The sequence below is a fragment of the Canis aureus genome, chromosome 21 (genome assembly GCF_053574225.1).
Source record: "Canis aureus isolate CA01 chromosome 21, VMU_Caureus_v.1.0, whole genome shotgun sequence".
Taxonomy (NCBI): Eukaryota; Metazoa; Chordata; class Mammalia; order Carnivora; family Canidae; genus Canis; species Canis aureus.
In genome coordinates this window covers 46230318-46246381 of record NC_135631.1, presented here as the reverse complement: position 1 = coordinate 46246381, position 16064 = coordinate 46230318, and the positions used below count along the sequence as shown (strand labels likewise).

The following is a 16064-nucleotide window of genomic DNA, read 5'->3' as shown; positions in this document are numbered from 1 at the left end:
CAAAATCTTTTAAAAAACTGCCACAAAGCCATGTACCCATAAGCAATCCCAAATGAATCTATATATAGCTATCAGATCCAATATGATAAAAGTCTAGGGATGGAATAAAATAAACGAGGAAGAGCCAACAGTCATCTGACCATTCCCACAAGGTCCATGTCTTGATGGGTTCCCTTGGATGCATGAATGTGTGTTCAGCACATTCTATTTTCTCTGTTCAGAGCAATCAAGTTCTGTCAAATGGCGCCGTATAAACAAAACTCAAGAGACCTAAACAAACCAGACCAGTCACGTCACTTTATTTATTAGTATCTTTCCAGGGGACAAAATCCTCACAGACATTCAAGATAACCTTCCGCAGAAAATAAAGGGACTTGGAATGAATTTAAGGAAGTCTCATCTAGGCTGTGTGAGAGAGAACCATCCCATGGAATGTTATCTGTCCAAAACATACATATTGAGCACTTACTAGATGTCTAGCACTGTACTAAATGCTGAGGATCCAGATTTTAATAAAATCTGTTCAATCCCTGTAAGAGCTCACAGACTAATGGGGCAACCCTGAGGACTAATTATAACACGTGATGTGGCAGTGTAGGAGGTCCTAGGGAGGCCAGGAGGAGAAAGTCATTACTTGGGCCCTCACAGAGTGAGTAATGGCTTCCTAGAGAACTTTAGTTTAGTGTAAAGGAGGAGACAGTGGAAAAAATTTATTCCAGGCACAGCAATAAATGCTCAGAAGAACACAGAGTCCTTAGGGAACAGCATGTGTTACTATCACTGGTGGGTGGGTGAGGCTTTGTCCTACCAACAGGAGATGACGTTGAAGAGGAGAACTGGGGTCAGGGTGCCGGGCGGGCGCAGTCAGAGGAGGAGCGTGCGACTCTTGATCTTGGGGTTGGAGTGTGAGTCCTATGTCGGGTGTAGAGATTGCTTAAATAAATAAATAAATAAACTTACAAAAATTTGATTCTCCTTTTCCTCAAATCCACCCAAACAATCAGCAAACAAGTAAATCGGTATGTTTATCTCCTATTAGGCATTAGCCCTCTATCTTCCCCCTGGACTTCAGGAGATCATCTAGATCACTGACAAGATTTTAAGAGAGGATAACTAGTATGTATTGAAGCCTAACAGTTAGGTGCCTTACCAGATAGGTAGGAAACCGGTCTTTTGTTTTACCAGGATTCCTCAGGTGTTTGGGAGTCAAAAGACAATACTGCCTTTGGGGGGTGGGGTGGGTCAGATTTAGACTATTTGGGTTAAATACCAGCTTGAAGAAAATCAGGTTTCTTGCATAGCTAAGAACCAAGTTTGAGCTATTTTATACTCTATCCAAAAGACTATGGGGACCTTTTCTAAAACCCAAGAGGATTTGGGATCCCCAGTTACATAAGAAAAGATAATTTATCTATCTATATCTAAGAAAAGATATAATCTAAATATGTCTATAAAATGAAATTATATAAGAAAAGATAATTTATCTGTATTTTTATACACATCAATGAGGCTGAACACTATTATTTTCTAATTAAGCAATTCAGATGCTGCAAAATTGACATCCCACCAGGATGCATTTCAGTTTTGGAACACCGCACTTCTTTGTTATGAGTTTAAGGACGTTCAAAAAATAGCTTCAATTTCAGATTTCAGATCCTTAAATACACAGGCTCTTGAGGCCACTGAACTAGCTATATAGAAAGTTACATAGTAGGAATTTTTATCTACTGCTACCATTTTTCAAAACTCATCAGTTTCCAAGGTAAATTAATTTCTATTGCTTCTAAAATGACCACAAGCGACTTACTTTATAGCTTTTTTATTTTACAATAAAATAAAGCAGATTTTGTAAAGTGTATTAGTTTTTAAAGTAAATCCTAAAAGTAAATCCACTAAAAGTGGAGTGTGATTTCTTTAGAAATCAGAAGCAAGCAAGAAAATAAACAGGAATCTTGGTTGATTAGTAAGAACAAGTAAGTGGAAGTAATCTGTGAACAGCTTCTAACCAAATAGCCACATACTTGGTATGAGTGGGGAAGCCTTCTCCTTCAAGAGGAAACTTATTGCCAGAAAAGAAACGCTGGAAACTCCTGTCCCTGATGGGTAGTATGTGGGGTAGCTGTGATTTTTTTTCCCTCTTCCAAGCTTTGGCGAGTTTACAAGGTCCCTGCAGGTACAAAGGACTAAGTGTCACTACTTTTCAAAACCAGAAAGTCCACAGAGACATGTTAATTAAATCTAGGCTGGAGCAAAAAAAGACTGGAGAAAATTTAACATCTCCTAGAGACAAATATAGTTTCAGAGCTTTTAAAAGCCCTGGGGGAAAAAAAGAGAGGAAAAAAAAAAAAAAAAGCCCTGGAAACCAGTAGAGACTAAGAATAAATTGGAGCCAATTAGCCAAGAAAAGGAAATAAAGAAACTAAACAGAATTTAAAAAAAATTAAAAGTAGTGAAGAGGGAGATACATACAAAAGTTTTTGTTTTCCATTATTTTATCATAAGTTGCTACCTCTAAAGCAATGGTTTTTAGATGAAACACTTTTCTGTAAGCAATATGTTTTCCATAAGTAGTAATGTATTCTTGACTCCCTCAAAGTGAAATTTATAGTAACTTACCTATAGACATAATTTTAAAAAATGTGATGGGGGCACCCAGGCGGCTCAGTTGGTTGGACCTCTGACTCTAAATTTCTGCTCAGGTCATGATCTCGGGATTGTGGGATGGAGCCCTGGGTTGGGCTCTGAGCTCAGCACAGAGTCTGCTTGGGATTCTCTCTCTCTCTCCCTTTGCTCCTCCCCCTGCTTTCTCTCTCTCTGTCTCTCTCTCTCTCTCTCTCAAATAAATTAAATAAACTCTAGGATTCCTGGGTGGCTCAGCAGTTTAGTGCCTGCCTTCAGACCAGAGCATGATCCTGGAGACCCAGGATGGTGTCCCACATTGGGCTCCCTGCATGGAGCCTGCTTCTCCCTCTGCCTGTATCTCTGCCTCTCTCTCTCTCTCTCTCTCTGTGTCTCTCATGAAAAAATAAAATCTTAAAAAATTAAACTCTTTTTAAAAAGGGCTGTAATTATAATATAAAGGAGAAGTAAAAGGAAAATAATTAAACAAAAGCATCAGTATTTTTTTAGATTTTATTTATTTATTTGAGAGATAGAGGGTGAGACAGAGAAAGCACAGGATGGGGAGAGTCAGAGGGAGAAGCAGACTCCCCCCTGAGCAGGGAGCCTGATGTGGGGCTTGATCCCAGGACTCTGGGATCATGACTTGAGCCAAAGGCAGCCGTTTAACCACCTGATCCACCAGGGTGCCCCAAGAAAGGGTATTTTAAGATGTAAATGTGGGGCAAGGCATGGCAGGGTCTGCAGCCCAGAGGGGTGGTGTGACAGATAAGTTAGTAGCATCAATGACTTGATACCAGGAGCAGTTTGTTGTCACTTGGCAAAATTTCAAACACAACCCATTACAACATTCTTTTCAGGTAGTAATTGCATCTCCAGAAAAATTCTCTGTGTACAACCAGTACAAAAAAAAAAAGAAAAAAAAGATATTGTTGTTTTTAAAGAAACCATGGCACAAGGATGGCCAAGGAAGGGGTGGTAGAACAAAAGATTGAACAGAAGGTCGGGACACCTGATCCCGAGTCCTGAATGTCCCCCTGGTGATGGACACTGGCTGTTTTGAGTGCCAGGCACCTGAATCTCCTTCCTTGATTGGGAGATCCTCCCACCATATGAGGTTCACTGGCAGACGCAGCTCTTCCCCTGCAATGTGAGGCACCGCATATTCCTCTTGCCTGCCCCTGACAGGAACACTCTGGCCTAGAACTTAGAATCTGAAGGGAGTGGAGAACAATCTTGGAGTAGTGATGGTTTATTTGTGGGGCAGTCGTGTTGCAGAGTTAAATGGCAGGCATGAGAGCCCATGTTGCTGGGGGGCCCATGGCTGGGTGAGCTGTGGAGCGCTCCTTTAACTTTCTGGGCTTAGTCCTTGCTTGGTTTCCCAAGATCCTGTAAGAAATAATTTTGGGGGGCTTCTGTTGACCAGCCACAAGCTCTGACAGGTCCCACTTCCCCTTGGTCTCAGTTAGCTCCCATGTGTGGTGAATAAAAGTTCCTTCCAGACTTGATGGTGTCCAGTCAGTGAATCCATGAAGGCCACCATTGGGGAGACACCCTTTACACATAGTCTGAGCTTTGGAGTTTCCAAAGGGCTCTCAAGTCTATTATTGCATCTGGCTTCGAGGTACGGGGAGTAAGACACTGTAAGCAAAGTGTCTATTCTGGTGCCTGGAACACATGAAGCCCTCAATAAATAAATGACAGTTACCACTGCAGACATAGGCTGACACCTAGAATAGATTATAAAGTGAACAGATAAAGCTGCCTTTTTTTTTTTAATTTATTTATGATAGTCACACACAGAGAGAGAGAGGCAGAGACACAGGCAGAGGGAGAAGTAGGCTCCATGCACCGGGAGCCCGATGTGGGATTCAATCCCGGGTCTCCAGGATCGCGCCCTGGGCCAAAGGCAGGTGCCAAACCGCTGCGCCACCCAGGGATCTCAAAGCTGCTTTTTGTACAGTTGGTATGATTTCATTTTAGTAGGCATCTTGTTTTGCACACCAGAGTATCCTCTCTGAAAATACTGCATATTCGATATGTATCTGTTGGAACAATGAATTTCTGTAAAATAAAATTATGCCATTTGCTAGTATGTACCTGGGAAGATTCTAGAGGAATCTACAAGGGTGGTTTATCAGTTTCTTCAGGCTTCCATGACAAAATATCACAGATTGGATGGCTTAAAGAAAAGGAGATTTATTTCCTCACGGTTCTGGATCAAGATGAGGATGTCAGCAGGTATGGCTCCTTCTGGGGCCTCTCTCCTTGGCTTGCAGACGACTGTCTTCCCCAGTGTCCTCACATGGTCTTTCTTCTGGATCGCTGTATATGTTCACATTTCCTCTTCTTGTAAGGGAAGATTGGATTAGGGCCCCTCTACCAGCCTCATTTTAAGTTAATCACCTCTCCAAAGGTCCCATCACCAAATATAGTCACATTTTGAGGTATAAGGGGCTAAGGTTCCAACACAAATTTCGAGGGGACACAATTCTGTCCATAACAGGTAGCAGTATGGAAGATTTACTTTTCCTAAACAATAGTTTCTACGTTGTTTCTGTAGTGTTTAAATACTTTACAAGAAACCTAGTGATTTTGTAATTTGGAAAAGCAATAATGTTAGGACAAAGAAAAACCCATTTGTGTTCCTATGTAATAAGTAGTTAGATTCTAGGCTTATATAATTACAAACAGATTTTTTCACTTATGTAAATGTCTCCTGGGGCAGTTGAAAGTCGAGAGGGATGCAGGACCGTTCTATGTTGTGAAGGGTTGACCCGGGCAGTGCAGGATGTACAGTATCCTCTCTCTGCAACTCTTGCCACTAGCACCTCTCCTCCATCACTCTGACAACCAAAACAATGCCCCCAAAGTTTCCAAAAACTCTCCCATTGGTCATCACTTTAAAGTATAATTTTATACTAATATTCATAAATCTTTAAAGCATTTTCTTCTTTCCTCTATGTAACCATCTTACCTCTGAATCCCTGCTAAAGAAAAAAAGAGGAAGAAATCATACTAGTTACCTTTATTTTTTTAAAAAGACTTTTATTATTTATTCCTGAGAGACACAGAGAGAGGCAGAGACACAGGCAGAGGAGAAGCAGGCTCCATGCAGGGAGCCCAATGTGGGACTTGATCTCAGGACCCAGGATCACACCCTGAGCTGAAGACAGACGCTCGACCGCTGAGCCACCCAGCTGTCCCCACGCTAGTTACCCTTTAGCCAGGCCAGTGGGAAGCTCAGCTGTGTCTGAATCATAGCAGAATTTCATGATAACTAGAGTTGTCTAAAGACAGCTAAACCTCTTGCTGTAGTTTATCCAAATTGCAGGCATGATGTTCAGGAGAAAATAAAATAAATAAATAGCTGATGTGTAGCGAGAACTGCAGATGTACCAGGCATTGTCCAAAGAGCTCCATGTATACAAATTTATTCATTCTTTTCAACAACCCTATGAGGGAGGCACTATTATTTGAGAGATGAAGAAACAGGCACAGGAAAGTGATGGGACTTGCACATGATGGAGCTTCTGAGCAGACGATCTGGTTTTGGGGCCGCCATCCTCAGCTGCCAGAGAGACTGGCTTTCCCTACTGACGGTTTTCTGGGTATCCGACATTGAGGAAGCAGTTTACCTACATACTCTATGGCATGTGATCCTCAGAGAAGCAATGAAATTGCTACCATTACTTCTGTTTTAGATTTGGGAATTGAGAGGATCAAATCTGTTTGCAGAAGTGGATGGCATGTATGCATAGTTTGTTAACATGTACAAATAATGGCAAATTTGACCAATTATTGCCACAATCTAATCAACATGGAGAACCAAAGAAATGATATGACTATATATCTATATATTCTCTTCCAAATCTATTAAACTTAGCAGTCAGTCACCTCTTATTGAATTCTTTGAGGTTCTGAGGATATTATTGGGGAGGATGTATTGCATAGAAATGATTCATATGTATGATATTGGTTTTTCCCAGGAGTCAACGAAGAATAACTCAATCGGGTTAATAGGAATTCCAATTTTGTGAGCTGATCTTTCTCTTTAAAAATGGAAGCAATATTGTGACAAATCCAATAAAACACTTTATTTTATTTTTTGCTTTGTTTTATTTTGTTAAGACAGCCCCAGAGATTTTTAAGGCCAATCTACTCCTGCTACTGAGAATCTACCCAGATTCCTGGGGCACCACCCAGTTGGTATAGTTGTTAATATCAGCTGAAGTAAAATCTTACAAGGGCTGTTAGATGGCTTCTAGCATACCCCCTTTCTCTTCCGTAGGGGTTTAAAGTTGATTATGTATACTTCAAAGAATAAATTTCAGGTTTTGATATAATTGAAAAAAATTATAAACTTTATGAATTTTTAAAAAAAAATTTGTTGTATGCCCCCTCACCAGATAGTAGTCTGGGGATCTTTTTCTGATCCACTGTTTTTAAGTGCATTTGCTTTTTTTCCAGCTTCTGATTTTCAGGATAAAGCACATGTGGTTCCTTTTCCTAAAAAGGAATAGTTTTCCAAATATTTTTCTTATTGTAAAACAGCACAACATAAAAGAAAATTCTGAAAAAGAAAAAAACTCCCCTAATCCTACCACATTAATACATTACCACATCTGAGAATAATCTTCCAGTGTTTATCTGTAAAATACACGTTTTTAAACATATTTGTCCACATAGATATGTAGCATTTCACAGTGGCTTTCACTTAAAAATACTCTATTACTCTATAAGTATCTCCTGTTTCTCATAATGGTAACCTGTAATGGGTGTGTAACACTGCTGTGAATGAGACGGATTATAGTTTACTTAGGTATTCTTTTTTTTTTTTTTTTTAAGATTTATTTATTTGTTTGAGAGAGAGTGAGCAGGGGGAGGGGCAGAGGGAAAGAATCTTGAAGCAGACTCCCTGCTGAGAGTGGAGCCCAAGGCAGGGCTTAATCCCATGACCCCAACGTCTAGCCTTGAGTCAGGACTCAAGAGTTGGATGCTTAACTAACTGAGCCACACAGGTGCTCCTTATCTCTCCTTTTAGTGCTGGTCATTTAGGTTGTTTCTAATTCTTCCCTACTTCAGATAGAATGTGGCAGTGAGTATCTTTATGTTGAGTTTTTATTACCTATTCAATCATTTCCTTAGATCAAATCTTAGAAGTAGGGTACTTTGATTTGATACATGCACCACCATATCAACCCAAAAGCTGTATGATCTTTAGCACGCTTCTTTGTCAGCCTCTCTACTCATTCCTTCCATCAACTGAACAATATCTGTCAATGGCCACTTATTTCGCCTGACCTTTCTCCAGTTGTCCCTTGGTTACTTCCCTTGAGACAGTGGTAACCTGGGATGAGGTCGGAAGTCTCATGTTCACACTAAAGGGGTAGAGCCTGTGAGCAGCTGAGTGAACGAGGATCACATCTCTGACCTTGGGTGCTGCTGCTACTTTCATGAAGGCAGTCTTTTGTTCTAGCATATGGACAGAAATAAAAATGGTCTCTGAGCTGACAAATGGGGTCATAACGAACACTGCCAGATTGCAGACATCGTGGGAACCTCATACAGTCCTATGAGAAGATTAAAACACAGGCCAATCATATATTATTTGGCATCTTGAGTAGCAAAACAAAGTGATTTCAAATGACAATAGTTTAATTGGCTCCCGCTTGGGATTTAAATGTTTAAGTGCATTAAATGAGTTTTCCTACTTTATTCAACTCCATGACAATAATTTCTGATACAGATGAAATATTTGTGGTTAGTTTTTAACAAGTAAACAGCGTTATCACTGAAGGTTCCTAAAGTATGACTTGATGTTTTATGGTATAGTTTATAATCACAAATGAGAGTCCGCGATTATTTTAGGGTCTGATTTTGAAAGAAATATTTTGTAGTGTTTCCAAAGAAGAAAAAGAAAGATCTTGTATTTTCAGGTTATTTGCATTATATTTACATCATTTTGGTCCAGTTTTGCTCTATTGGCAAGGACTGTCAAATCATTTTTATTATTACAAAGGATCTGACATGTCATTATATCTTATGTTAAAAAACTTCTTATAGAACTTATATACTTATTTTTAAAAAATATTTATTTATTTATTCATGAGAAACACAGAGAGGAGAGAGAGGGGCAGAGGGAGAAGCAGGCTCCATGCAGGGAGCCCGACATGGGACTCGATCCCGGGTGCCCAGGATCACGCCCTGGGCCAAAGGCAGGCGCTAAACCACTGAGCCACCCGGGCTGCCCTATACTTATTTTATAAATAATATTATGTAATGGTGACCATGCAACTCCTCAGGAAAAAAGCTTAATAGTAGTTGGGAAGAGTTGTATTTGATGTGAGGAAAATCTCTGGCTGTAGACTTGATGAAAAAAAGGGTTGTGACATATTGGATAGGTTGACTAAGTTGTCTCTCCTTACTTTTAAATCCTGAGTAGTTTGTGTGTGTGAGAGAGAGAAGTAGAGACACACAGACAGAGATGAGATAGAGGGAGAGAGGAAGGAGGAAAGATGGGAGGGAAGGAGGAAGGAGGGAGGGAGAGAGGAAGGAGGAAAAGATGGAGGGGAGGAGGGAGGAGGAGGGAAGGAGAGAGGGAGAGGTTACAATAATTTGAAACATTTTAGGCACAGTCCTGCCTGACAAAATAGAGATGCTTCAGGCCAGTGAAATTATAATTTTGTATCACTTCTGATTAAAGACCATATACTTTGGGTTCTAGGTGTTTATTTTTAGGCCTCAGGTATTGGGAGAATAAATTTTTTATTTTTATTTTTTTGGTGAACAGGTTTTCTTATGATTGGTTATTCTGATTTAGAAAAATTCTCAGCACAGAATTTAAAAGGTGGGAAGGCATCCTTGTTTCCGGAGTTTCCTGACTCCCCGCGATCCCAGCGCTCTGGATGACCCCGACCGGATGACCCGGTCAGGATGGTCCCTTCTGGATGGCCCTCTCTGTATGGCCCCGTCCGGATGGCCCCGTCCGGATGGTCCCGTCTGGATGGCCCTGTCGGTATGGGCCCGTCCAGATGCCCCCGTCTGGATGGCCCGGTCCGGATGGCCCCTGTCAGGATGATCCTGTCGGGATGATCCCGTCTGGATGACCCCATCTGGATGACCCCATCTGGATGGCTCCTTCTGGATGGCCCCGTCCTGACGGCCCGGGTCTGCGGGGCGCAGCTTGAGCGTTCCCTTAGGCTCCTGCCTCGACCAGGGCGACCGAGCCGCGGGCTCAGCACACGGCGGGGTGCAGCAGCGCCACCCCGCGGCCAGCCGGCCGCACCGCTCCTCGGAATTCCCGGGATCCAGACCCTCCACCGCCGCTCCTGCAGCCGCGAATCCCAGAACCGCTCAGCGCGCCGGGAAGAACGGAGGATTCACCTTCCCAACTTCCGCAGCACTGAGCCCATCACAGGTAGGTCTTGTGGAAACGTCTTTTTGGAAAGATCCGGCAAGGAAATGGCGTTTGGTGCGGGGTTAGGACTCTCGGCTCTTTGTGACACATCTGTAGCAATGCATGTGTTTGTAAGCGGTGAGCCCACACCCTGCTTCTGAAAGTTGAGTAGAAATTTATGAAAGCTAAAGGAGCATGAGCACAAAAAGAGGTGGCACAAATTATCCTCTCCATGAGGAGTGTAGAATGCCTAGGGAGTCCCAGGAGAATTTAATTTCTGAATATGCAAAAGGAGCTTGGCTGTACCACTCTCTGCATGATACAGATTCTCTCCCTCCCAGGAGGGAATGGTATTTTTCTTTTTCTAGATATACAGCAAACAAACTTCTGGTACATTTTTTTGTTCTTTGTAGCTGCTGATCATTATGGATATTTTATTAAAAAGTTATACTTGCAAACTGGAGATTTGAAAAATGCAGAAAAGTAGAAATGAACAGTGAGGGGGAAATACAGTTCATCATCCCTCTACTAAACACAGCCCCTGCGACTGGGCTACTACTCGGCACACATCTACCCTGAGAACAAACTCTGGAGCTAGTTTTGCCTTGCTTTAAATCTCACCTGGGCCATGTAGTAATGGGGAATTGAAGAGTTACTTTCTCTCAAGGCCTCAGTTTCTCATCGCCAGGATGGGGATAATTAATAGCTCTGCTTCATGGGATATGGTGAGAAATAAGCAAATTATTATATGCAAAGTTTTCAGAATAGTGCACACCGTATTTGTTAGCTATTTCTCAGTCTTCCATTTCCTCCAGCTCCTTAACTGCTAGCAGAGATTATGTATCGGGCATCCTGCTAGAAACAAGTATTTTTTTCATTGCAGTTTTTTTTTCTTGTGGTTTCTTTCTGTCCTTTCTTTCTTCATAGCTGAAACTACTCCAAAAATAATTTTTTTAAAAAAATTTAACTGTAATTTTATTCACTAGTGCAGTTTTATTATTTTTTAAAGTTTTATTTATTCATGAGAGACAGAGAGAGAGAGAGAGAGAGAGAGAGGCAGGGACACAGGTAGAGAGAGAAGCAGGCTCCATGCAGTGAGCCTAAAGTGAGACTTGATCCTGGGACTCCAGGATCATGCCCTGGGCTGAAGGCAGGTGCTTAACTGCAGAGCCACCCAGGCGTCCCTATTAGTGAAGTTTTAAATGATTGGTAAGAAATATTGCCTTTTTCCCCCCAAAGATTTATTTTGGGGGGAGAGGGAGAGAGAGAGAATCCCAAGTGGACTCCCCACTCAGTGCAGAGCCCACAAGAGGCCTGATCTCAGAATCATTATTTCAGGTTTTTTTTTTTTTTTTTTTTTTTTTTTTTTAAGAGTTATTTATTTGAGAGAGAAAGAGCATAGGGGAGGGGGATAAGCAGAGTCTCTGCTGAAGAGGGAACTCAACACCAGGCTCGATCCCAGGACCTTGGCTGGGATCATGACCTGAGCAGAAGGCAGATGCTTAACTAACTGAGCCACTCAGGTGTCCTTCAAGGCATGTTTTAAAGTAAGATGGATAAACTCCCCATTGGAAGTAGGGTATGAAAGCAAACGAAAAGCAGAGAAAGACTTAAATGTTTCTAGCTTTTATACATTTCTGGTTATAAAATAAATGTCATGGGGATATAATATGTAGCATGGTGACTACAGTTAATAATACTGCATTGTATATTTGAAAGTTACTAAGGGAGTAGATCTCAAAAGTTTTTGTTACAAGAAAAAAATGATAACAGTTTGTGGTGATGGATGTTAATTAGGCTCATTGTGGTGACCACTTTGCAACATATACAAATACCGAATCATTATTAACTGGCCACCTAAAACTAATATAGTGTTATATATGAATTATGTCTCAATTAAAAAAAAGATTCCTGGCTCTTAGTGAACAGAGATGACATGAAAAGATTGCAAATGCAAAAGGCAATGCAGTTTGGGTGTGTGTGGGGGGAGAAAATGGAAATGAGGTCAGTTTTAGGCATGCTTTATAGCTAGGCAAGAGACAGGCGTGAGAAATTGCAGTTGGAACTGCAGGTCTAGAGCTTGGGAGAGGAATGGGGTTTGGAGCATCAGCTTTAGGACAGTCAATATAATTGAAACCGTGGGAGCAAGTGAGACAATCTGGCTAGAGTATAAAAACCAAAAGACGTCCAAGAATGAAGGTGTGGAATCTTCAGGCGGGCAGAGAAGGGGAGACTTAGCAGGATGGGAAGTAGTGAGAGAACAGTGTAAGCAGGACAAGAAAACGTGCTGCTGTAGAGGACAAGTGGAGGGACTGGCAAGGTAGGGGATGGTCACCATGTCCAGTGACAGAGGAGACAAGTCAGAGAGGGCCAGTTGTGGGACTTTGGCCATCAGTGACCTTAGCAAAAAGCAGTTTGAAGCTGAGGAGTGAATGAGGAGAAAGCAGTCTGAGAGCGACAGCAGACTCCTCTGCTAAGTTTGGGAAGAGGCAGTGACAGCAGAAGCAAGAAAGGCTGACTATGGGTCAAGTAGCATCAAGATGGAGATCAGAGGATTTCTGTAGAGCCAGAAGTCTGGTTGGTTCTTTGTTAACATAGCCTATGACATTTACTTCATCCACTGGTGTGAAATTAGTTAAGATTTTTATTTATTTGAAATTAGTAGGATCTTAAAAATAGGTTAAGGACTTTTCCTGTATATATGTGTGTATGTATCTACCTACCTACCTCTCTTAGACTGGAACACAAAGCTTTAATTTGAAGATGGGTGAGAATCCCAACTTGGACTTGGTTCAAGGCTTTTATTTTGGTTTACCACAAAAGCACTTAATAAGCAGTGCTAAGGATATAAACGAGATAAGAATACAGGTAGGTATATTTAGCTGCCCACTTCCTATTGTCTATCACAAAAATGTTGGTGGCCTCAGCAGCTCTAGCATCTGTAATGGCCAAAAAGCAAAGTATTGTGGACTCTTCCTCCCCTTAAAATGAACAAAAAGGCTCCAGGGATTTCAGCATCTAGAAATTATTTAAGGTGAAATTTGTTTGTAAGGAGGCCACATCGCTCAGACCTCACGGATGTGTTCTGGGCCTTAGAACTCTGGCTGTGCCTACCCTGGGGCAGTCTTGCTTTACCTTTATGATCATCTAGGGTCTTTTCATGGCAACAACTGGCAGGCCCATAGCATATAAGTCAGGACAAAAGACACACAGCAAGCAAGCTTTCTTTCCCTCGCTCTTGCTACTTCTAGTACAGAGGCTCATGTTGATTAGACAGGCATAACGGGCATACCATTAACATTCCTCTGCAGTCCAGAAACTTCTTTAGAAGGCAAAACAAGTTTAAGAGATGTTTTCGACCAGTCTCATCAACTCAGCTAATTCTCTTGATTTCCTTTTCTATGAACACAACACCACCATATTATCAGTGGTGGCAAGGCGTATTATCTTCAGAGAATCTTAGTAGGGTGAGCCCAGATAAAAATCTCGATATATTGCACTTGTCAAATTTTCACTCAGGGTGATTTTCTTGAGATGCATCATTAGCTAATAGTATTTCAAGACTTTAGAAACTGCTTATAACATCCCATGTGGATTTGAGATTTTGGCTGGTTCATAAATATTGGAAATATATATAGACATAACAAGACAAATTAGTAAATATCTGAAATGGTATTTACATCTAGGGAGATATAAGCACTTAAAAAAAAGAGATTTGTTATTTTTTAAAATTTTGAGAGACAGAGGGAGAAGCAGACTCCCGTCAGAGAGCCTGATGCAAGGCATAATCCTAGAACCCTTGAGATCATGACCTGGGCTGAAGACAGATGCTTAACAAACTGAACCACCCAAGTGCCCCAAAAGATGTATTTATTTTAGAGAGAGAGAGAGAGGGCGTGTGTGCAGGGGGAGAGGGTGGGGCACAGGGAGAGGGAATCCTGAAGCAGACTCCTTGCTAAGCATGAAGGCCAAAACAGGGCTTGATCCCAGGACCCTGAGCATGACCTGAGCCAAAACCAAGAGTTGGACACTCAACAGGCTGAGCCATCCAGACGCCCCTAAGCATTTTAAGTAGCTGTCAAATGTTAATACCTTCAACATGTTTTAGAAATTCTCAAACAGTATATGGTCTTCTTTATTTTTAAAAAAGATTTTAAGTAATCTCTACATCTAACATGGAACTTGAACTCATGACCCCAAGATCAAGAACCACATGCTTCTCCAGTTAAGCCAGCCAGCCACTCCAGTATATGGTCTTCTGACTTCAAATTTGTTGCTTTTATTTCTTAATGTTCTGTGAACCTTTTTTTTTTTTTTTTAAATATTTTAAGCAATCTCTATACCCAAAGTGGGGCTCAAACTCACAACCCCAAGATCAAGAGTTGCATGCTCCAACTGAACCAGCCAGGCACCCCTCTTGATGTTCTGTGAACTTAAAAGGAGGTTGTGAGATCACAGAATAATTTATTAATCTCTTGATTTTATCAGATTTTCTGTCTTAGTATATCTATGTTTCAGAGAAAAGGTCTGGTCTGAAGGCACCTCATACAACTTTGTATTTTAGCCAAGAGAGTGCTGAAAATTTTTTTTCTGATCTCATATGCTTAGGTACTGGAGCAAAAGCTTGAATCTAATTTTGTCTAGGCTAGACTAAGAATATCGCTACAAAGTAATATAGAAGTCAGTGGTTTTGGTGTTTATTCCTATGTGACTATGTGAGAAAACTGCAGTTTAGAAATAATGCAGCACATTGTTGGACACCACTACCAACTCCTTAAAACTTGGAAAAACCAGGTACTCGAGGATGAAACGTATTTTGTATTTTCCATGGAACTGTGTGTCCTTGCCTTTAACATAAAACTAAAATGAATTTTATGGGAAGCCTGGCTGGCTCAATTGGAGAAGCATGTGACTCTTGATCTCGGGGTTGTGAGCTCCAGCCCAATGTTGGGTGTAAAGAATACTTGAGAATAAAACAAAAACAAAAACAAAAACAGAAATGAATTTTAATATTTTGTTTTTAATCATGAGTATAAACATTTCTTCAGTTTCTTACACTTATAGCCTCTTGATTTCAATATATATATTTCTATATATCTATATATGTCTATTTACAATGTTACCCACTAGATTATTTATGGTAACTTTGGTCTGATTAATTGGTGGTAAGATACCTGATGGTGACAAGAGCAGAAAGCAGGGTTAAGTCCTTACAAAATGTGATTCTTGTTCACTGCTGCTAAATGCTTGATTTTGATCAGAAACTTGAAAATGACCATGGCAACTAGAGTTTCTAAGCATATCTTAAATGACATAAAAATTACCAGTGACAAAGAAACAAGCCCTTATTACATTTAATAGTGTTAATTTTGAAGACATTGCAAACTTGCATGAAGGATAACCTACCTACGAGTGATGTATGTATTCAACGTAGAAACCGGTACAAATTTTGGCTAGTTTGTTAAGAAATAAAATGTTCTAAGAAATGTTCTGAACGCTACTTTCATTAGAAAAGCGAAGAAAATTTTTATAGTTGTTTAAGGTGCTGTAATACGTCAAGTGATATTCCCAGCTGTTTTACTAAACTGGCTGTCTGTTCTAAAATCCAAGCGAGGCTTGGGTTTTCAGAATGTGCATGCTTCTGTAGTCTACAACATTCTAAAGATGAACAATCTGCCTCACTAAGACTCTTGCTACAGTTTTTGTGAAGCTCAGCATTATTTTCACAGAGTCTTTCATCTTTAGCTTCATCCATCTTTTTCTCAGCTGGAGCTACATGACAAAGGTCCATATCCTGAATAGAGTCCAATAAATCTACAACATGGGGCTGAGAAGTGATTGATTTTAGATGTTTGAGCACATACTCTTCACACTGGCCAACTGCATCCAGAAGATTATTTATTTTACTGATCAGAGCCGAACCATTATCATGAAGGTGACACCAGGAGAGCAAAGCACTGAATGAAAATATAAGCAAGAGTTAAATACGAAAAAAATTAATCATAGGCTTTTCCAATTTTTGATGCTAAACCCTACATGTTTCCAG

The 16064-nt window shown here is 40.8% G+C and overlaps 1 protein-coding gene across 3 annotated transcripts in view; it reads right to left on the bottom strand.

The window, feature by feature from the left end:
- Positions 1-288: 288 nt before the first annotated feature.
- Positions 289-16064, bottom strand: part of YAE1 (YAE1 maturation factor of ABCE1) — a 19587-nt gene continuing 3811 nt past the window's right edge. The window contains exons 3-4 of one of the 3 annotated variants that reach the window (XM_077864103.1): positions 2022-2167; positions 289-933 (exon numbers count right to left, since the gene is read on the bottom strand). In XM_077864103.1, the coding sequence (XP_077720229.1) occupies positions 755-933; positions 2022-2167 (325 nt within the window). In that variant the 3' untranslated portion in view covers positions 289-754. Of the gene's footprint in view, positions 934-2021; positions 2168-15018; positions 15976-16064 lie in introns of those variants that run through there. The other 2 variants (XM_077864104.1, XM_077864102.1) reach the window with 2 other exon arrangements.